Genomic DNA, 17,701 nt, shown 5'->3' on the forward strand with positions numbered 1-17,701 from the left:
TTGGCTGGAGCCCTTCTGAAGATGTGCCACAGGCTGTCAGTGTGCAGGCAGCGCTGACAGGGGCCAGCAGCCCTCTAAAGTGACTCCTGCCCTAGGGAGAGGGAAAGATAACCACACACACCGGTCCCACCACGTCCCCAGTCCCACTGCGTCCCACAGCCCCCCTACATCAATTGTATACATCATCCAAACAGAAAATCAACAAGGAAACAGTGGCAATATAAACAATCTAAAAAAGAGCCAATCAGAGATGAAGAACTCAAAAAATGAAATTAAAAATACACTGAATGGAAGAAATAACAGAGGAAGCAGAAGAACAAATCAGTGATCTGGAGGACAGAGTAATGTAGAGCATTCAGGCTGAATAGGAGAGAGTGAGAGAAAAAAATGAAAACAGACTTAGGAAACTCAGTGACACCATCAAGTGTAAGGGGAAGAGAGAGAAAAGGGGGCAGAAAATTTACTTGAAGAATTAATAACTGAAAACTTCCTGAATCTAGGGAAGGAAACAGAAATCCAGATCCAGGAGGCACAGAGATACCCCCAAAAAATCAACCCAAGGAGGCCCACACCAAGACACATATGGCAAAAGTAGCGATAGAGAATTTTAAAAGCAGCAAGAGAAAAGAAGACAGTTACATACAAGGGAAATCCCATAAAGCTATCAGCTGATTTTTCAGCAGAAACTTGGCAGGACAGATGGGAGTGGCATGATATTCACAGTGCTGAAAGAAAAACAGCCAGGGACGCCTGGGTGGCTCAGTCAGTTAAGCGTCTGCCTTCGGCTCAGGTCCTGATCGAGTCCCGCATCCGGCTCCCTGCTCCGTGGGGAGCCTGCTTCTCCCTCTGCCTCTACCTCTCTCTGTCTCTCATGAATAAATAAATAAAATCTTAAAAAAAAAAAAAAAAGAAAAAGAAAAACAGCCAAGAATACTCTATCCAGCAAGGCTATCATTCAGAATAAAAGAAGAGATAAAGAGTTTCCCAAACAAACAAAAGTTAAAGTAATTCTTCACCACTAAATTAGCCCTACAAGAAATATTAAAGGGGACTCCAGAATATTATAGGCATTTTCTTTCCACTGTAGGAGTAAGAAAAACAGGAACTACAAAAGCAGTAAAAATAAGTATATCTATAAAAATCAGTCACAGGATCCACAAACTAAAAGGATGTAAAGTATGATACCATATACCTAAAATGTAGAGGGCAGAGGAAAAAAAAAATGGGTTCAAATTTAAGGACTATCAACTTAAGATAGACTGCTATATGCAGAATTTGTCAGATACAAACCTAATGGTTACCATTAAATCATAAACCAGGAGTAGATATGCAAAAAAACTTTAGAGAAAGAAATTCAAGTATATCGCTAAAAAAAGCCAACAAACCATGAGGGAAGAGAGCAAGAGAAGAAAGGAACAGAGAATAACTACAAAAACAACCATAAAACAAGTAACAAAATACCAACAGCTACATACCTGTCAATAATTACTATGAATGTAAATGGACTAAATACTCCAATCAAAACACACAGGGTGACAGGGTGGATAAAAAAACAAGACCCATCTATATGCTGCCTACAAGAGACTCAATCAGACCTAAAGAAAGACATCTGCAGATTGAAAGTGAAGGGACAGAAAAACATTTATTGTATTAATGGAAGTGAAAAGAAAGCCAAGGTATGTATGTATGTATGTATGTATGTATGTATGTATGTATGTATGTGTGTGTAGGACAACCTAGACTTTATTATTTATTTAGTTTAACAAAATAAACTTTAAAACAAAGATTGTAACAAGAGACAAAGAAGGACAGTATGTAATCATGAAGGAACTCAATCCAACAAGAAGATACAACAATTATGAATATTTATGCATCCAACATGGGAGCATCCGAATACATAAAACAGTTAATAATAAACTAAAAGGAACTACTTGATAGTAATACAATAATAGTAGGGGACTTTAACCCCCTCCCCCCTTACATCAATGGATACATCATCCAAACAGAAAATCAACAAGGAAACAAAGGCTTTGAATGACACACTGGACCAGAATGTATCTAACAGATACATTCAGAACATTCCATCCTAAAACAGCAGGATACACATTCTTTTCAAGTGCACGTGGAACATTCTCCAGAATACATAACATATTAGGCCACAAAACAAGTCTCAACAAATTAAAAGAGACAGAAGTCATACTATACAACTTTTCTGACCACAACCCTATGAAACTAGAAATCAATCAAGAAAAAATCTGGAATGAACACAAATACATGGAGAGTAAATAACATGCTACTAAGAAATGAATGGGTGAACCAAGAAATCAAAGAGGATATCAAAAATTACATGGGGACAAATAAAAACACAATGGTCCAAAATCTTTGGGATGCCACAAAAATGGTTCTAAGAGGGAAGTTTATAGCAATACAGGCCTACCTCAAGAAGCAAGAAAAATCTCAAATAAACAACCTAACTTTACACCTAAAGGAGCTAGAAAAAGAACAACAAACAAAACCCCAAAACAGCAGAAGGAAGGAAATAATAAAGATTAGAGCAGAAATAAATGATATGTAAACAATAGGATAGATCAATGACACCAGGAGTTGGTTCTTTGAAAAAAACAAAAACAAAAACAAACAATAAAATTGATAAATCTCTAGCCAGATTCATAAAAAAAGAAAAAGAGGGAAGACTCAAATAAACAAAATCAGAAATGAAAGAGGAAAAATAACAACTGACACCACAGAAATACCAAGGGTTGTAGGAGCATATTATGAAAAATTATATGTCAATAAATTGGACAACCTAGAAAACATGGGTAAATTACTAGAAACATATAAATTACCAAAACTGAAGCAGGAAGAAATAGAAAGTTTGAACAGACCAATTATTAGCAATAAAATTGAATCAGTAATCAGAAAACTCCCAACAAACAAAATTCCAGGACCCGATGGCTTCACAGGTGAATTCTTCCAAACATTTATTTTATTTTATTTTTTTTTAAAGATTATTTATTTATTTATTTGAGAGAGAGAGAATGAGAGAGAGAGCACATGAGGGGGGGAGGGTCAGAGGGAGAAGCAGACTCCCTGCCGAGCAGGGAGCCCGATGCGGGACTCGATCCAGGGACTCGATCCAGGGACTCCAGGATCATGACCTGAGCCGAAGGCAGTCGCTTAACCAACTGAGCCACCCAGGCGCCCTCTTCCAAACATTTAAAGAAGAGTTAATACCTATTCCTCTCAAACTATTCCAAAAAACAGAAGAGGAAGGTAAACTTCCAAATTCATTCCATGAAGCCAGCATTACCCTGATACCAAAAGATATCAGATACAGACACTACAAAAAAAGAGAACTACAGGCCAATATCTCTGATGAACATAGATGCAAAAATCGTCAACAAAATATTAGCAAACTGAATCCAATAATACATTAAAAAAATCATTCACTGAGATCAAGTGGGATTTATTCCTAGGATGCAAGGTGGTTCAATATTTGCAAATCAATCACTGTGATATACCACATTAATAAAATAAAGGATAAGACCCATATGATCGTTTCAATAGATGCAGAAAAAGTACATTTGACAAGGTACAACATCCATTCAAGATAAAAACCCTCGACAAAGTAGGTTTAGAGTGATTGTACCTTAACATAATAAAGGCCATAAATGAAAAACCCACAGCTAACATCATACTCAATGGTGAAAAACAGAGATTTTCCCCTAAGATCAAGAATAAGACAAGGGTGTCCGCTTTCACCACTTTTATTCAACACAGCACTGGAAGTCCTAGCTGCAGCAATTAGACAACAAAAAGAAATAAAAGGCATCCAAATCATTAAGGAAGAAGTAAAATTTCCGGTATTTGCAGATGACACAACACTATATATAGAAAACTCTAAAGACTCCACCAGAAAACTACTAGAACTGATAAATGAATTCAATAAGGTTGCAGGATACAAAATCAATAGACAGAAATGTGTTGCATTTCTATATACTATTAATGAAGTAGCAGAAAGAGAGATGAAGAAAACAATCACATTTACAACTGCACCAAAAAGAATAAAATACCTAGGAATAAACTTAATCAAGGAGGTGAAAGACCTGTACTCTGAAAACTATAAAACACTGATGGAAGAAATTGAAGACAACACAAATGAATGGAAAGATATTCCATGTTCATCGGTTGGAAGAACAAATATTATTAAAATGTCCATACTATCCAAAGCCACATACAGATGTAATGCAGTTGCTATCAAAATGTCAACAGCATTTTTCACAGACCCAGAACAATCCCAAAAGGTGTAGGGAACCACAAAAGACCCCAAATAGCCAAAGCAATCTTGAAAAAGAAAAATAAAGCTGGAGGTATCACAGTCCCAGATTTCAAGATATACTAGAAAGTCATAGCAACCAAAACAGTATGGTACTGGCACACAAACAGATACATAGATTAATGGAACAGAATAGAAAACCCAGAAGTAAACCCACAATTATGTGGTCAATTAATCTTCGACAAAGTAGACAAGAATACGCAATGGGAAAAAGTCTCATCAACAAATCGTGCCGGGAAAACTTGACAGCAACATGCAAAACAATGAAAGTGGATCAGCTTCTTACACTGTACACAAAAATAAACTCAAAATGGATTAAGGACCTAAATGAGAGAACTGAAACCATAAAAATCCTAGAAGAGAGCACAGGCACTAATTTCTCTGATATTGGCTGTAGCAACATTTTTCTAGATATATCTCCTGAGGTGAGGGAAACAAAAGCAAAAATAAACTATTGAGACTACATCAAAATAAAAAGCTTCTGCTCAGCAAAGGAAACAATCAGTAAAATGAAAACACAACCACTGAATGGGAGAAGATATCTGCAAATGACATTTCCAATAAAGGGCTAGTACCCAAAATATATAAAGAACTGATACAACTCAACACCCAAAAAACAAACAATCCAATTAAAAAGTGGGCAGAAGACATGAAGAGACATTTCTCCAAAGAAGGCCTACAGATGGTCAACAGACACATGAAAAGATGCTCAACATCACTATCATCAGGGAAGTGCAGATCAAAACCACAATGAGATATTACCTCACACCAGTCAGAATGACTAGTATCAACAACACAGGAAACAACAGGTGTTGGAGAGGATGCAGAGAAAGGGGAACCCTCTTACACTGTTGGTGGGAACGCAAGCTGGTGCAGCCACTCTGGAAAACAGTATGGAGGTTCCTCAAAAAGTTAAAAATAGAACTACCATATGATCTAATAAATTATGGAAGCAGCCTAAGTGTCCACTGATAGATGAAGGGATAAAGAAGACGTGATACACACACATACACTGGAATATTATTCAGCCATTAAAAGAATGAAATCTTGCCATTTGCAACCACAGGAGTGGATCTGGAGGGTTTAATGCTAAACAAAGTAAGTCAGTCAGAGAAAGACAAATACCATATGATCTCACCTGTAAGTGGAATTTAAGAAACAGAACAACTGAAGAAAAAAGTGACAAACCAAACCAAAAAACAGACTCTTCAACTATAGAGAGCAAACTGGTGGATGTGGTATATATATATATATATATATATATACATACAATGGTTTTTACTCAATCTATATAATACCTTTTTTTTTTTTTTTGGAAGTAGTGTGAAAACTAAAGTTACATTGTAAAATGCCTAGATTAAAAGGAAATAAAATCTTCAGTGAGAAAAATAATTTTTAAAAAATCTAGGTTTTTGCCAAGAAACAGACTCTTAACTATAAAGAATACACTAAGGGTCCTCAGAGGGGAGGTGCGGGGCGGGGGATGGGTGAAACAGTTGATGAGGATGAAGGACACTTGTGATGAAAAATGAAAAAAAAAAGAAAACAAAAACCATCTAGATTTTTGTAGCCAAGTACTGAAAGTTTTTAGTTTAGAGTCTTTGCATTTAGCTTCCCATCTGCTAATATGACTTACATCCATTCAATTTAAGAAAAGTGTGGGTGACTGCTAAGTGCCAGGACCTGGGGAGACAGTGATGAATTACAACAAATGCCCCCTGTCCTTAAAATCTCAGTCTAATTAAAGAAGACTCTGAGTATTAAATTTTAAACTAACCCCCTCTTTACATCATCTTAGTATTTACTCACATCTTTGGGAAAAGAAAAGAATAGCTTTTCCGATTTTTACCCAAGTCCTATCTATTTCTCAATAGGCAACTGATTCCTGCTGGCAGGGAATTTATGGGCTTCTAGTCCACTCCCGCAGAGGAAAAGAGCTTCAGGAGGAGTTAGCTAGCTACTAAGGGTAACTGGCATTCAATGGGGAGCTAATCTTCAAACTGTTTAAAGTAACACCGTCACTTTTCCTCCACATGAAAACCAGCATACAGAAGGGATAAAAGTAGGGCTGCCAGTCTTTTGGAAAGGGAGTGGGAGGGCTAGGCACACCTGTCATTAGCTTATAGCTATTCAATTTAACAAACATTTTAAAGAAAAATAAAATAAGGTATTATAACCACATTTATTTACCTACTTCGAATAATTTAAAAAATATTTTCCACTGTGCTTATTTTGACAGAAATTTTGACTAGAATATTGGGGTAATGTAATGACAGAATGATATGGGGTAAAAAGCAGACCCTACTCTTTGTCCTCCCTCTTTTAAACTAACAAGAGACAAAAATGGAGGCTGGCAAGTTTCTAATTTTAGTTGAGTGAGGGCTGGGTGGTTCTCTTAAAAGCTCCAGCCAGGCAGACAGGGATAGAACGTTCAGGGAGAGACCGTTTCCGTACCGCTAACTTATTATTTAATATTGTATCTACAGGGTGCACATTGCTGTACCTCAGTAAGAAAAATTTCACAGGAACTTAAAACGTTGTACAATTTATTTATAAAAATATATGTTTGTTCTTACCAGCAGCCTTTTCATTTTGGCCCGGAATATTATTCTGTCTTTTCCACAAGGGGACAGACTCTTCTTGAGCAGTTCTCAGAGTCAGAGAGGGATGGCTTTCTTCGTAAACAGGACATCTGTGGGCGCAATGTGAAGTCCCACCTTGCTGGGGCACCACTTGAGTGCCATCTGAACCATTTATTTTTGCTAAAGTTTGGCACTCAGAAGAACAATACGGTAGAGAAGGCATCACAGTGACAGAGTCCGAACAAACAGCTGCGGGTGGAAAATGACTTTCCTGATTCCAGTGACTGAACTTGTGTTCTGTTGGAAGCACATGCTTTGAATGAAAATAGTGACTTGTAATCACGTTTTGAGAATCTTCAAGTGTTACCGGTTGACACTGAGACACCTGTATATTTTTACTACTCCTAATATTTGACGGAGACTTAGGAGGAGGATGAGGCACAATCAGTCTACCCTGAGCTTGTAAGAGTCTGTGGGCTCTGCTCTCCGACTGGGGCCGAAGGACAGTGCCTTTTCTGTGTGTGCACACGAAGGCTGACTGCACTTGAGCAGATCTTGTTCTTCGGATTACTCTTGTACCACCTTGTGGTGGATTTGCTTTCTGAGCTTTAGAACCGCCACTTTGCAGAGGGGGTTGACTGCCCTCTTTTTCTGAGGGTGGCCAGGCTTGTTTAGCAACGTTATAACCTGAAGGCATAAGACAGTTCAGAGGCACATGGTCTGTCCCAGCTTCTCCTAAAGCAGCGACGTTGTCAGAGACAGAATCCTCCTCGGGCTTCGTTCCATCAGCAGAATCTACAGCACTTAGGGCAGGAACTCTAACCGCGTTGCCGGCAGCACCACTTTTGGTCTGAACGTGGAAAGGCTGAGACCACTGCTGAGATAGCTCTGTTCTGTTCTTCAGTGAATGACGGTCTGCAGCATTTTTTTCTGTATCTCCAGTTTCATCAAACCACCTCAGTTTTTTAATAGTCTTTGGAATTTCTGTACCTTTTTCTTTCGTTAATTCAATACTATCTCTGATAGCTGCTGCTTTTTGGTTTCCTAACTTAAAGCTATGGTTTATAACTAGTGCCTTAAAACAATTGTGTTCGTATTTAGATTCTTTTTTTAAAATACTTTTCAGGAACCTCACACCATTTCTCTCATGAATGTTGTATTTCATCTTCTTGTGCTGACCCACTAAGTCACAGTTAGAAATCATGTTAGACACTGACGTTGATGTTTGGGGTATTTTGTGTTTTTTATCATTTGATTCAGAGTTGTGAGGTATATAGGCAACTTGGAAATCATCTGAAAACAAAGGCAACTCTTCCTTATCACAATGGAAGTATTTTAACTTCTCACCGTTAACGTTGGTCAATTCTCCTAACTTACCAGAACCCGGCGCAGGCTCGACTTCCTTTATATGTAGACTGCTCTTTGGTAAAGGCCTAGCCGGCTGCGTATGACGTGGCAAAACCATACGTGTTGCCACAGGTACAAATGGAGCAGTTCTATTTTCTTGTGTTAACTCGGAATCGCTCCCTTGGTCTGAAAACGCAGCTGTTTCCTGCGTTGGACTATCTGGAGTGGCCCAGACTCTGCTGAATTTAAAGTTTGGGCTCTCAGTAACAAATGGTCTCGCCCTTTTGAATGTTCCAGAAGAGTAGTCAGTTGCCCTCACAGGGCTAGTTTCGGAGACCTCTTTGCTTTTTCCGTCTTGTACAAATATGGGTGGACTGTATACAAAGGCTCCTGAATTATTAGCACTATTTGTCACTCTTTCCACAGGTGGATTTTCTTCTTTACCGTTAAAACATTCACAAGAAGGCAGAACGTTAGGATTACTTAAAATATCTGAGAAAGGTGTGACAGTCTGAGTATTTGGATCATTTACATTTATGAGCCAATTATTTATACGCTGAGTTTTAGAGAGTGACGGTTTATCTTCATCAAAGCAGCTTAGATTAGTTGATTGCAGATTTACTGATTTGAGAGAAATGAAATTCTTCTGGTTTGATGTGGAAGGCTCCTTGTTAAGGGTTAAATATATTTCTTCATGTTCCCCAGCCTCAAGACTGTCTATACTCGAGAGGGTTTCAGAATTTGTTATTTGATTAACTTCATCACAAAATTTCTGAAAGGAAAAAAAAAAAGGAACATTGTTATACAGCTTAGAACTTTTTAAACACCAAAATTAATGATTCAACACACCACTGTTACTGAGTCCTATTGTCCTTGTCATATTAAAATAAAGTAATATGACTATAAACAGTGTATCTAAATAATCTATACCCCTGGAGTAGTCCTCAGAGTGAAGAAGAGGGAGCCAACAAAGACTGACAATAAATTGTATTTGCCTTAATTTCTACACCTAAAGTTAAGTACCTAATTATTCTAGCCACGGTTCCTGCTTAGAAAATAATTTTACTACTGCTATTCCATTTGGAGTATTGAGTTTCTTGAAGGTTTTATGACACCATGTGCAATTTTGAAAAATAGTTATTTACAAAGAGTATTTTTTTCCTGAAAGCTTCATCGGACTTGAATGAGGCTCCTGAAAGCTCTGTGACCCTAATGTGAGTTTCCCATTGGTAGGGTTGATCTTCTGAGACCAGGTGGTCTCATGGCCTCCACTGTGGGGTTCTACACTCTGACCGCATGTTACAGTCACAGAAAGAGCTTTGTAGAAATAACTACGTGTGGGTCCTGCTGATTTAATGCTCAGATGGGGTCCATGTATTTGTATTTTTATTTTAAAGTACTCCAGGCAATTCTAATGAGGATATAGAATTGACAATTACTGATTTTAATGAGTCCTTTTTTGAGACTTAGAACAGCAATAATTTCTATGAATTTCATAGACATTCTCATCACTATTTCAATGAACTTTCGTGGAACTTATTGGTCTTTAATTAAATTTCATGATCACTTCAAAGTGTGGTATGTGTTTAAAGATACTTCTAATTTCTCATATATACCATATATACCTGCATTAATTTGTATCACATATAAATAAATATATTCAAGAGGATTTCAGATCGTAAATCTTGCCCAAAAGTTCAATGGACTCAAAAGAAAGGAAATGACTGTCCCTTAAGATTTTTTGCAAATTTTAGAAAATTTAAATATTCTGATGCTAAACAAAAATATATGATTTTTCTAGCCCCCAAATAAATGAAGAAACCCAGGAAATCAATTACAGAATAAAACTACTTCAGTTTGTATAGTTAATGCTTATTGATATATTATCACGCAATAACTTTTGAAAACGATTATGAGAGTTTGCTATTACTAGCATTTACCACCTATTTATCACATCCTCAGTGCTCTGGTGTCTTTTGAAAGTGATGGTCACTCAGCCTGATCAGGAGAACAAAACAGAGCACACTCTGTCAATGCCTGTTGGTGCAGCTGAGCTGCTTTAATAGACAAACATAAGGAAGCCCTCGAGGGCTTCTTTGAGATGACATCTAATGAGATGCAGAAATCTGGGTTTGAGGGTCTTTCTAGATTGGTACGTGTGATATTCATGGCTCTAAGATTTTTGTTGTTACAGGTCTGTGATGGCCTCATACCCCAAAGCACCTGGAAAGAAGTTTAGCAACTTCTGATTTCACCAAACTACACTTTCCTCCCCAGATTTCTTCTCATCACCAAGAAATGAAACATTATGATCAGCTTTAACTTTTGCTGGTAAGTTACTGATATGCAAACTGCACTAGTTTATACTCTGTGTTTCAGTTTTAAAATCGTCATTGAGGATGCATCCAAATGCACCCATTTTAAATGTATAGTTTGATGGATTTTGACAAATTATTCACCCATACCCACCATATCAAACAATCCATAGAACCTTTCCATCTGCTGGAAGTCCACACCTATCCACCACTAACTACCACTAATCTGCTATCACTACAGATCTGAGTTTTCATCCTCCTGAAAAACCCCAGGGACATTTCTTATTGTGCAGATGCTGGTGGACTGCAGTGGTGTTCAGCTCTTGTTTGTTTGAAGATGCCTATTTTGCCTTCGTTCCAGAAGGATATTTCTAGCTGGATACAGAATTCTAGGCCAGGAGTTTTCTGATATCAGAACTTTAAAAATGCTTCACTGTCTTCTGGCCTGAAGTTAATGTGGTCTGTCTTATCTTTGTTCACCCACATGCTATGGATCTTTTTCCCCCCTAGATAAATTTTCCACATTTTTCAAAATAATTTCTTAAATTTGAGTGTGGTTGACACACAATGTTACACGAGTTTCAGGTGTACAACACAGTGATGCTGGGCTCACCACAAGTGTGGCTGCATCTGTCCCCACACGACACCATTGATGACATTCCCTGTGCTGCGGGGCTTAATTTGATGTTGATGTGCCTTTGCAGGGGGTGTGGATTTTTTTTGAGGCTTGTCCAAAGAATATGTCCGGGTAGAAAGCCTATGTGATTACAGGGCTTATCTCACTTGTTTTCCTTTTTTTTAAGATCGTATCCTATATTGCCTGTTGTCCGATGTCTAAAAAAAAGCTGTTTCATATATCTTATTCAGAATTATAGTTGTTTATGGTAGGAAGGCATTTCATCATAGCCAGAAGAAGCCTTCTGCTTTCCCTTTTTTTTTTTTTTTTTTAAGCCTTGTCATTATTACTTAGTTACTGGATAAATCAGGCCAAGGTCATGAATTTAATCTTGATATCAGCTTACTAAGAATCTCATAAATGTGTGTAATTACTCATGAAAAATAAAGTGCATGAACATTTCAGGAAAATCAGCTGAAATCCATACTTTGTGGGGGAAAAAAACTAAGTGAATGGATGACCAGAGATAGAACAGAAATGCCATCTCTAGCTAATTGTGACATATATTCATTAAGAACCTAATGTCCACATGTATTATAATTTTCAGGATGCTTTTTATAATCCAGTCTCTAACAATGATACTTATATTACATTGTAGTTTTAAATAGCTTTCACGTTTGATCAGAAAATAACATTGATAGAGCATATTTTTCCAAATATGAGAGATGGAAAAAGAATAGAGAAAGCAGAGTGAAAAATGAGCAAAAGGTAGAAAAATCTAAACAATTCTGTAGTATCTGTGATGAATTTGTGTCGACTCATTCACATCCTATCCCTGGTTAACGGCATACTTTTATCTAGTGTAGATCACTGCAGAGATGGGACAGAATTAATTACTAGATACTAAAATATTATTAACATATTTATAGTTTCATACTTGCAAACTGCTTAGATGCTGATCTTCTAGGAGTTTCTGAGTTTCTTCCAGTTTAAGCTGGAACGCATCTTTGTTAGTAGCCAAGTTTGCCCTGTTGTTTTCCTTCATTTCTTTACCACAATTGATTTTGGATAAGAGATGTTTCTGATGCTTGTTACCATTTTTTGACAATGATGAAGGCAAGGCATTATCTATAGCTCTGTGAACCATACATAAAAAATATTTAGTACATTTAAATAAAGTTAACCTCAGTCTATCTATACAAATGACACATTTATGTTGTATGGGTGTGTGTGCGGGTGTGTGTTCAGAGAATTACACTTAAGGATATTAGAATGGGAATTTAAGGCAGTCAACAGAAGAATAAAAATGGTTGTGGGATTAGAGTGCCAATAAAGCAGTCCACCTTCATGTAGGAACACTCAATTATTCATGGCTTTGGTTATTAAGTCCTATTTCTCTATCGTTTGGGACAGATGTGGAAGGAATTCCTGTAGACACGTAGAGTCATTCTTTAGGTCTGTAAGAGCATTCCTATCTGGATAAAAATGTGCTGTGCTGCCCGCAGTTCTGAGATGATGTCATAGCTGGTGCAAATTCCCGTAACCCAGATAGAGTTGGTTGAAGACTCAAGCAGACAGAAAATATGAAGACTGCCTGTTGGGACAGGCAGGAATCCCCACCCTATTTTCCTAGGTTTGGAAGCCTGGCTCTTCTTGACGGAGGAGAATACACACACTTGTTTTCGGTTGTATCACAATGCGAGCATGGTTTTCAGGCCACACCAGGGGCGTCTCTAGTGCGGGGTCTGCCTGTAGCGTGCTGAAGTGCCACCCACAGGTTATCAGTGGGTGACACCACTTTCTATGAGGACTGTACATCTTCTGGGAACGTCTCGCTAGTTCTATTTCAGCACATGTACAGAGTGAGAGGCAAAGAGCCAGGAGCGCTGTTCTGGGGGGTGGGAAGGAAGCGTATCAAAGAGTGGACTGCTGCTGTATACACCCAGCAGTGTGATTCCCAAGAGCATTTAGGCCCAGCTCACTTCAATTGCTCCTATTTTAACGAGGATAAAAATGTTTGGAGGATACACGGCCACATGTAACATATACCTATCTCCAATACACATATATATCTTTATTGGGACGAACTGGAATAGTCAAGGCCAACGGTTACTAGATTCCAGCCCATCCTTTTGTGACCACAGAGTCTGCGGTCGCAGAGAGCAAGAAGGTATTTCGCATGAGTTCCTGAATGCTGAGAGTATGTTTCTCTCTCTGCCTTTTAGGCTTTCCTGCTCTCACAGATTCCTTCCCCTTCAGTCACCCTTCCCAAACAAAATATTGCTGAATCTACAAAATGTCTAATAAACCCAATTCATTTACCTTTAAAGTTGACGTCTCTCAACTTTTTCTTCTCTATTTCTTTCTTCTCTACTCCACTTGCTTCTCTTCTCTTCTCTACTTTCTTCCCCCAGTGAGGAGGATGAATAGAAATAAAAGGAGCCGGGGATGTAGGGAGAGAGAGAGAGTAAAGCATGGGGGGGGGGGGGGGTGGGGAGGGGGAGGGAGAAAGGGGGGGGGGGGGGGGGAGGATGGAGACACAGGATGGATTGGGGAGGGAGCTGAATGCAGAGGAGAGGAAACGAGAGGGACAGATGAAGGCGGTAAGGATGGAGAGGCAGGAGAGGAGGGTAAAGAAGAGGAAAGGAGGGAGGAGGAGGAAGAGGAAGAGGACTGCACAGGGGATGAGGAAGGTGTGGAAGACAAAGGAGAGCACGGGGAGCGACAGGGAGGCAGGTGGGAGTGAACTGAGGCAGGAGGATGGTCTACAAAGGCCTGGGGCAGATCTGACAATGTGGTGGTTTGTGGAGCAGACTGCTGGACTGACCAAAAGGAATCTGAAGTAGCAGGATGTTCAGGGAACAAGCTGGTACCAGGAAGCGTGGGGACTGGTTGATGAGGGGGGTGACTGGATAAACAAGAAGGCTCCAAAATGGGGACAGCTTCCAAAGGGGTTGGGGAAACCACCAGTAGAGCTGGAAGGGAATGATGAAGGAGGACGGGCATCAGAGTGGCTGGAGTAGAACGCTGTGGAGGGAAATGTTTGGGTCTGAAAGTCTTGTAAAATAACTTGCTCTGTGAGTCAGGAGGACGGATGATTGTGGAACTTCGGGGTGGGTGGGGTAGACGGTCAGGTGGGCCAGAAGGAATTGGGGCTGGTAGATGCGGGAAACTGCTAGAGAAGCTGGGGCTAACTGGGGCTGGAGGGTGAGGAAGATATTTGACTGGGTAGGACAGTAACGGGGCTGGTAAAGAGGTCTTTGGAAGCGCAGCGGAGACAGATGGACGGACAGGCAGGGTTTGGGGCTGGTGGGGGGCAGAAACAGTTGGATAGCCAGGAAGAATCTGGGAATGGTGGGATAGCAGTGGGGCCCGTGGAGGAGACAGCTGATCAGTTAAGTAGGGATAAGGTGTGGAGACAGCTGGACAGGCAGGAATGGATCTGCACAGGTGGAAAAGCATTTGGACAGGCAGGTAGAGAGACAGCCTTATTACGATGTTCTTCTTCTTGTTGACGCTTATTAGGCTGCCTCTAGGCTTTCGATTCATAGTATATTTTTGTCCTGAGGGTCCATGCATGTGTTCTTCTGATCAACCAGTGTCCGCTCACACGTGCTGAGAAATGTATGTAGCTTATTCACGTTCCCCTTTTCTGATTCCTCTCAAGAGTATTTTCACCTCTTAGAAGTCTGGTAGTCATACAGATAATAAATATGGGCTAGAAAAATCTGGTTTAAATTACTGGTACAAAGGGAAAATGAGGTCAAATAGATCACTGCTCAGCTCTAGCCAGATTTCTCAGGGTTGCATGTGGTTCAGGTTCAACTGTGTCACCATAAATACATGGATATTGGAGATAGATATCTGATAATATCATTTTAAAGTATAAAAATTTAATATAGGGGAAAATATAGCTTCTTTTACCTTACATCTATCACAAGAGTGAAGTATATTATATTTGTGATAAGTATTTGGTTGTGATGGAAGGCTGATTACTTGTATTTTTAATGTTAGTCCCTTATTAATATTCTTATATCTCATTATTTCCTGAGGCAGCTTCTATTTTCATATGGATATATTCTCTGATTGTCTTGAGGCTTTAGCATTGAATGCCCTCTAGTTTTTCATACAATTTTTTACCGTTAGATGATCACATTACCAACATCTTAAACTATTTTTTATCTGCCACTAATATTTTCCACATTGGAACAATTGTTTATGAGTACTGATAGAATCAACTACTTTGGATGCTGCCTGTTTGCTGCCATTACTTTATTCCTTAACACATTTTAGGTTTATGTTCCACATATAATGGATTTTTAATGTGATGATAGCTTATCAATATTGTAGCTTAATCATATTTTAAATAAATAGTACACGTATTTCTATTAACTTAACACCTGATCCTTAATATTCCAATATTTCATCCTTGTATAGCATTTTATAATTTACAAAGCATTTTCATACACATTATTTAATACTGTTAGTTATCTGTGGGGAGAAATTCAACATTTTATAAGTAAGCCATAGTGTTATCTCTGTAAATTCTATACAGTTGTTGTTTTCCAAATATGTAGCATTTATGTGTGTGTGTATACATACAGGTAGGTGTAGATAGTCATAGTCAAAATAGTGCATTACAATAATAAATGAAAACTATGTATTCTAATTTAAAATGGAGATCATCTCTCGTAAAACAAAATGACGTATGTTACTTAGTGGTCCTAGCACAGATTTGGATAATGCTCACTCTATGTTTGTGTGCTACAGGAAGTCAGTTGTTCTGACACTTCATCTCTTCTAAGACTTTAAGGAACTGTACAGTGTTGAGTGAAAAATAGCCTATACTTTCATTCCTACCAATAAAGAGCTTTTTTGTTGAAAATATCTGATAACACAAAGGATAATAATTGATACGCAGAAAGAGAAACCTGTGAGTAAGGAAAACCTGTATACAAAAATGCACGTTACTTTTACACTAAATGATGTGGAATTTTTATTACCCTAAGTTCCCCCTCTACATGTCTGTCATCTTCCCTTCCCCACGGAGTACTCTACAGTTATACCGCCTTCACCCCCCAGACTTCTCCGCCACTGCTGTCCAGCTTCCTCCCGCCGCTCCGAGATGCTGCTTTTGCTCGCGATTAACGAACAACAGACACTTCTGGACTGCTGTCTTTCTGACTTTAATTCCCGTGGTTTGCGTGTCATCGTGCTTTCCTGCTTATTTTCCTACTTCTCCAGTTGTTCCTTCTCAGGCTCTTTGTTGAGCTCCTTTCTTTGCTTGCCCTTCATATGCTGGAATTTCTTTCTTATCGTAAACTTTAAAGACTATTTCAGTGTCATTCACTTATATTTCTTGGAATGGGAATATATACATTATTCACCAATAAAGCTTAATGCTTTAAATTTACAATTACCCTATTTGTAGAAACTTGAAAATTATTCCAATTAAACAAAAGTACAAAAAATTTTTTTCTTATAATTCAAAATGTATTTTAAAACGACATTTTTATAGAAGCCAAAACCTCTAACCCAAAATTGAGAACTGTAGTCTCATAAGCATAACAAAATGGCCACATTCTAACTTAATTACCTTGGTTTTTAACAGTGGGGAAAAAATGCGGTGGCTCCTAAATAAGACAAAGCAGACTAACAACTGGTATGGATTCCCTTCTGGGCACTCAGAGCTCCATCCCTAATCATTATTTTATCATAACAGACAACTGCTGCAACTTTAAAAAAAAGGTAAAATGGACTCTTGGTATTTATTATTGGCGATGCTTGCTAAGATTTAAGAACCCCAAAAATGAGAATCAGAAAATAACCCACAATTAAAAAAAAAAAAATCCTAAGGGACTGACTGCTACACAGTGTAATTTGGTGTTCCACATCGATAGTGTTTTTGATTTAGATGGTATTTTTTCACAAACAAAGCTCCTCGTTAAATATCTGGTAAATACTTTGTAATCACAGTAAGTGCTGGGAGACTAAGTTCCAAAGAAAATTAACGTGATTTGCTTAACCTAACATTGCAAGACAAATCTCAAGCATCATCAAGATGCACTCAATCTGTTGGTCTCCACGCCCTCAGGGGAAGCTCATCTATATGGGCACTATCTTATTAAGACTTGGTACTTTGCTTCCAAAATCCAGAGAGTAGCTAAATATTGAAATGGACTCTTGCTTTATAAATATAAAATTATATTTAACTCTTGCTGTTAAATATACTTGCAAAACTAAAAAAAAAAAAACTTTCCAAAAGGTCAAAAGAGATATAATTATTTTATCTCCTTACTCAAGGTAATTCTGTTAAAAAGATACTGACAGAATTCCAGTTTTAATTTGTAAAGTTTTGGTGTAAAAGCAAATGTATTTGGCGCCTGGGTGGCTCAGTTGGTTAAGTGACTGCCTTCGGCTCAGGTCATGATCCTGGAGTCCCTGGATCGAGTCCCGCGTCGGGCTCCCTGCTCGGCGGGGAGTCTGCTTCTCCCTCTGACCCTCC

At 38.5% G+C, this 17,701-nt stretch overlaps 1 protein-coding gene across 1 annotated transcript in view; it reads right to left on the bottom strand.

Annotated features, from left to right (window-relative positions):
* CEP126 (centrosomal protein 126) overlaps positions 1-12,256 on the bottom strand; it is a 34,048-nt gene extending 21,792 nt beyond the window's left edge. The window contains exons 1-2 of the mRNA XM_021696514.2: positions 12,134-12,256; positions 6,913-9,037 (exon numbers count right to left, since the gene is read on the bottom strand). Of these exons, the coding sequence (XP_021552189.2) occupies positions 6,913-9,037; positions 12,134-12,241 (2,233 nt within the window). The 5' untranslated portion in view covers positions 12,242-12,256. The remainder of the gene's footprint in view (positions 1-6,912; positions 9,038-12,133) is intronic.
* Positions 12,257-17,701: the final 5,445 nt, after the last annotated feature.

The sequence above is a fragment of the Neomonachus schauinslandi genome, chromosome 11 (assembly GCF_002201575.2).
Source record: "Neomonachus schauinslandi chromosome 11, ASM220157v2, whole genome shotgun sequence".
NCBI classification, from domain to species: Eukaryota; Metazoa; Chordata; class Mammalia; order Carnivora; family Phocidae; genus Neomonachus; species Neomonachus schauinslandi.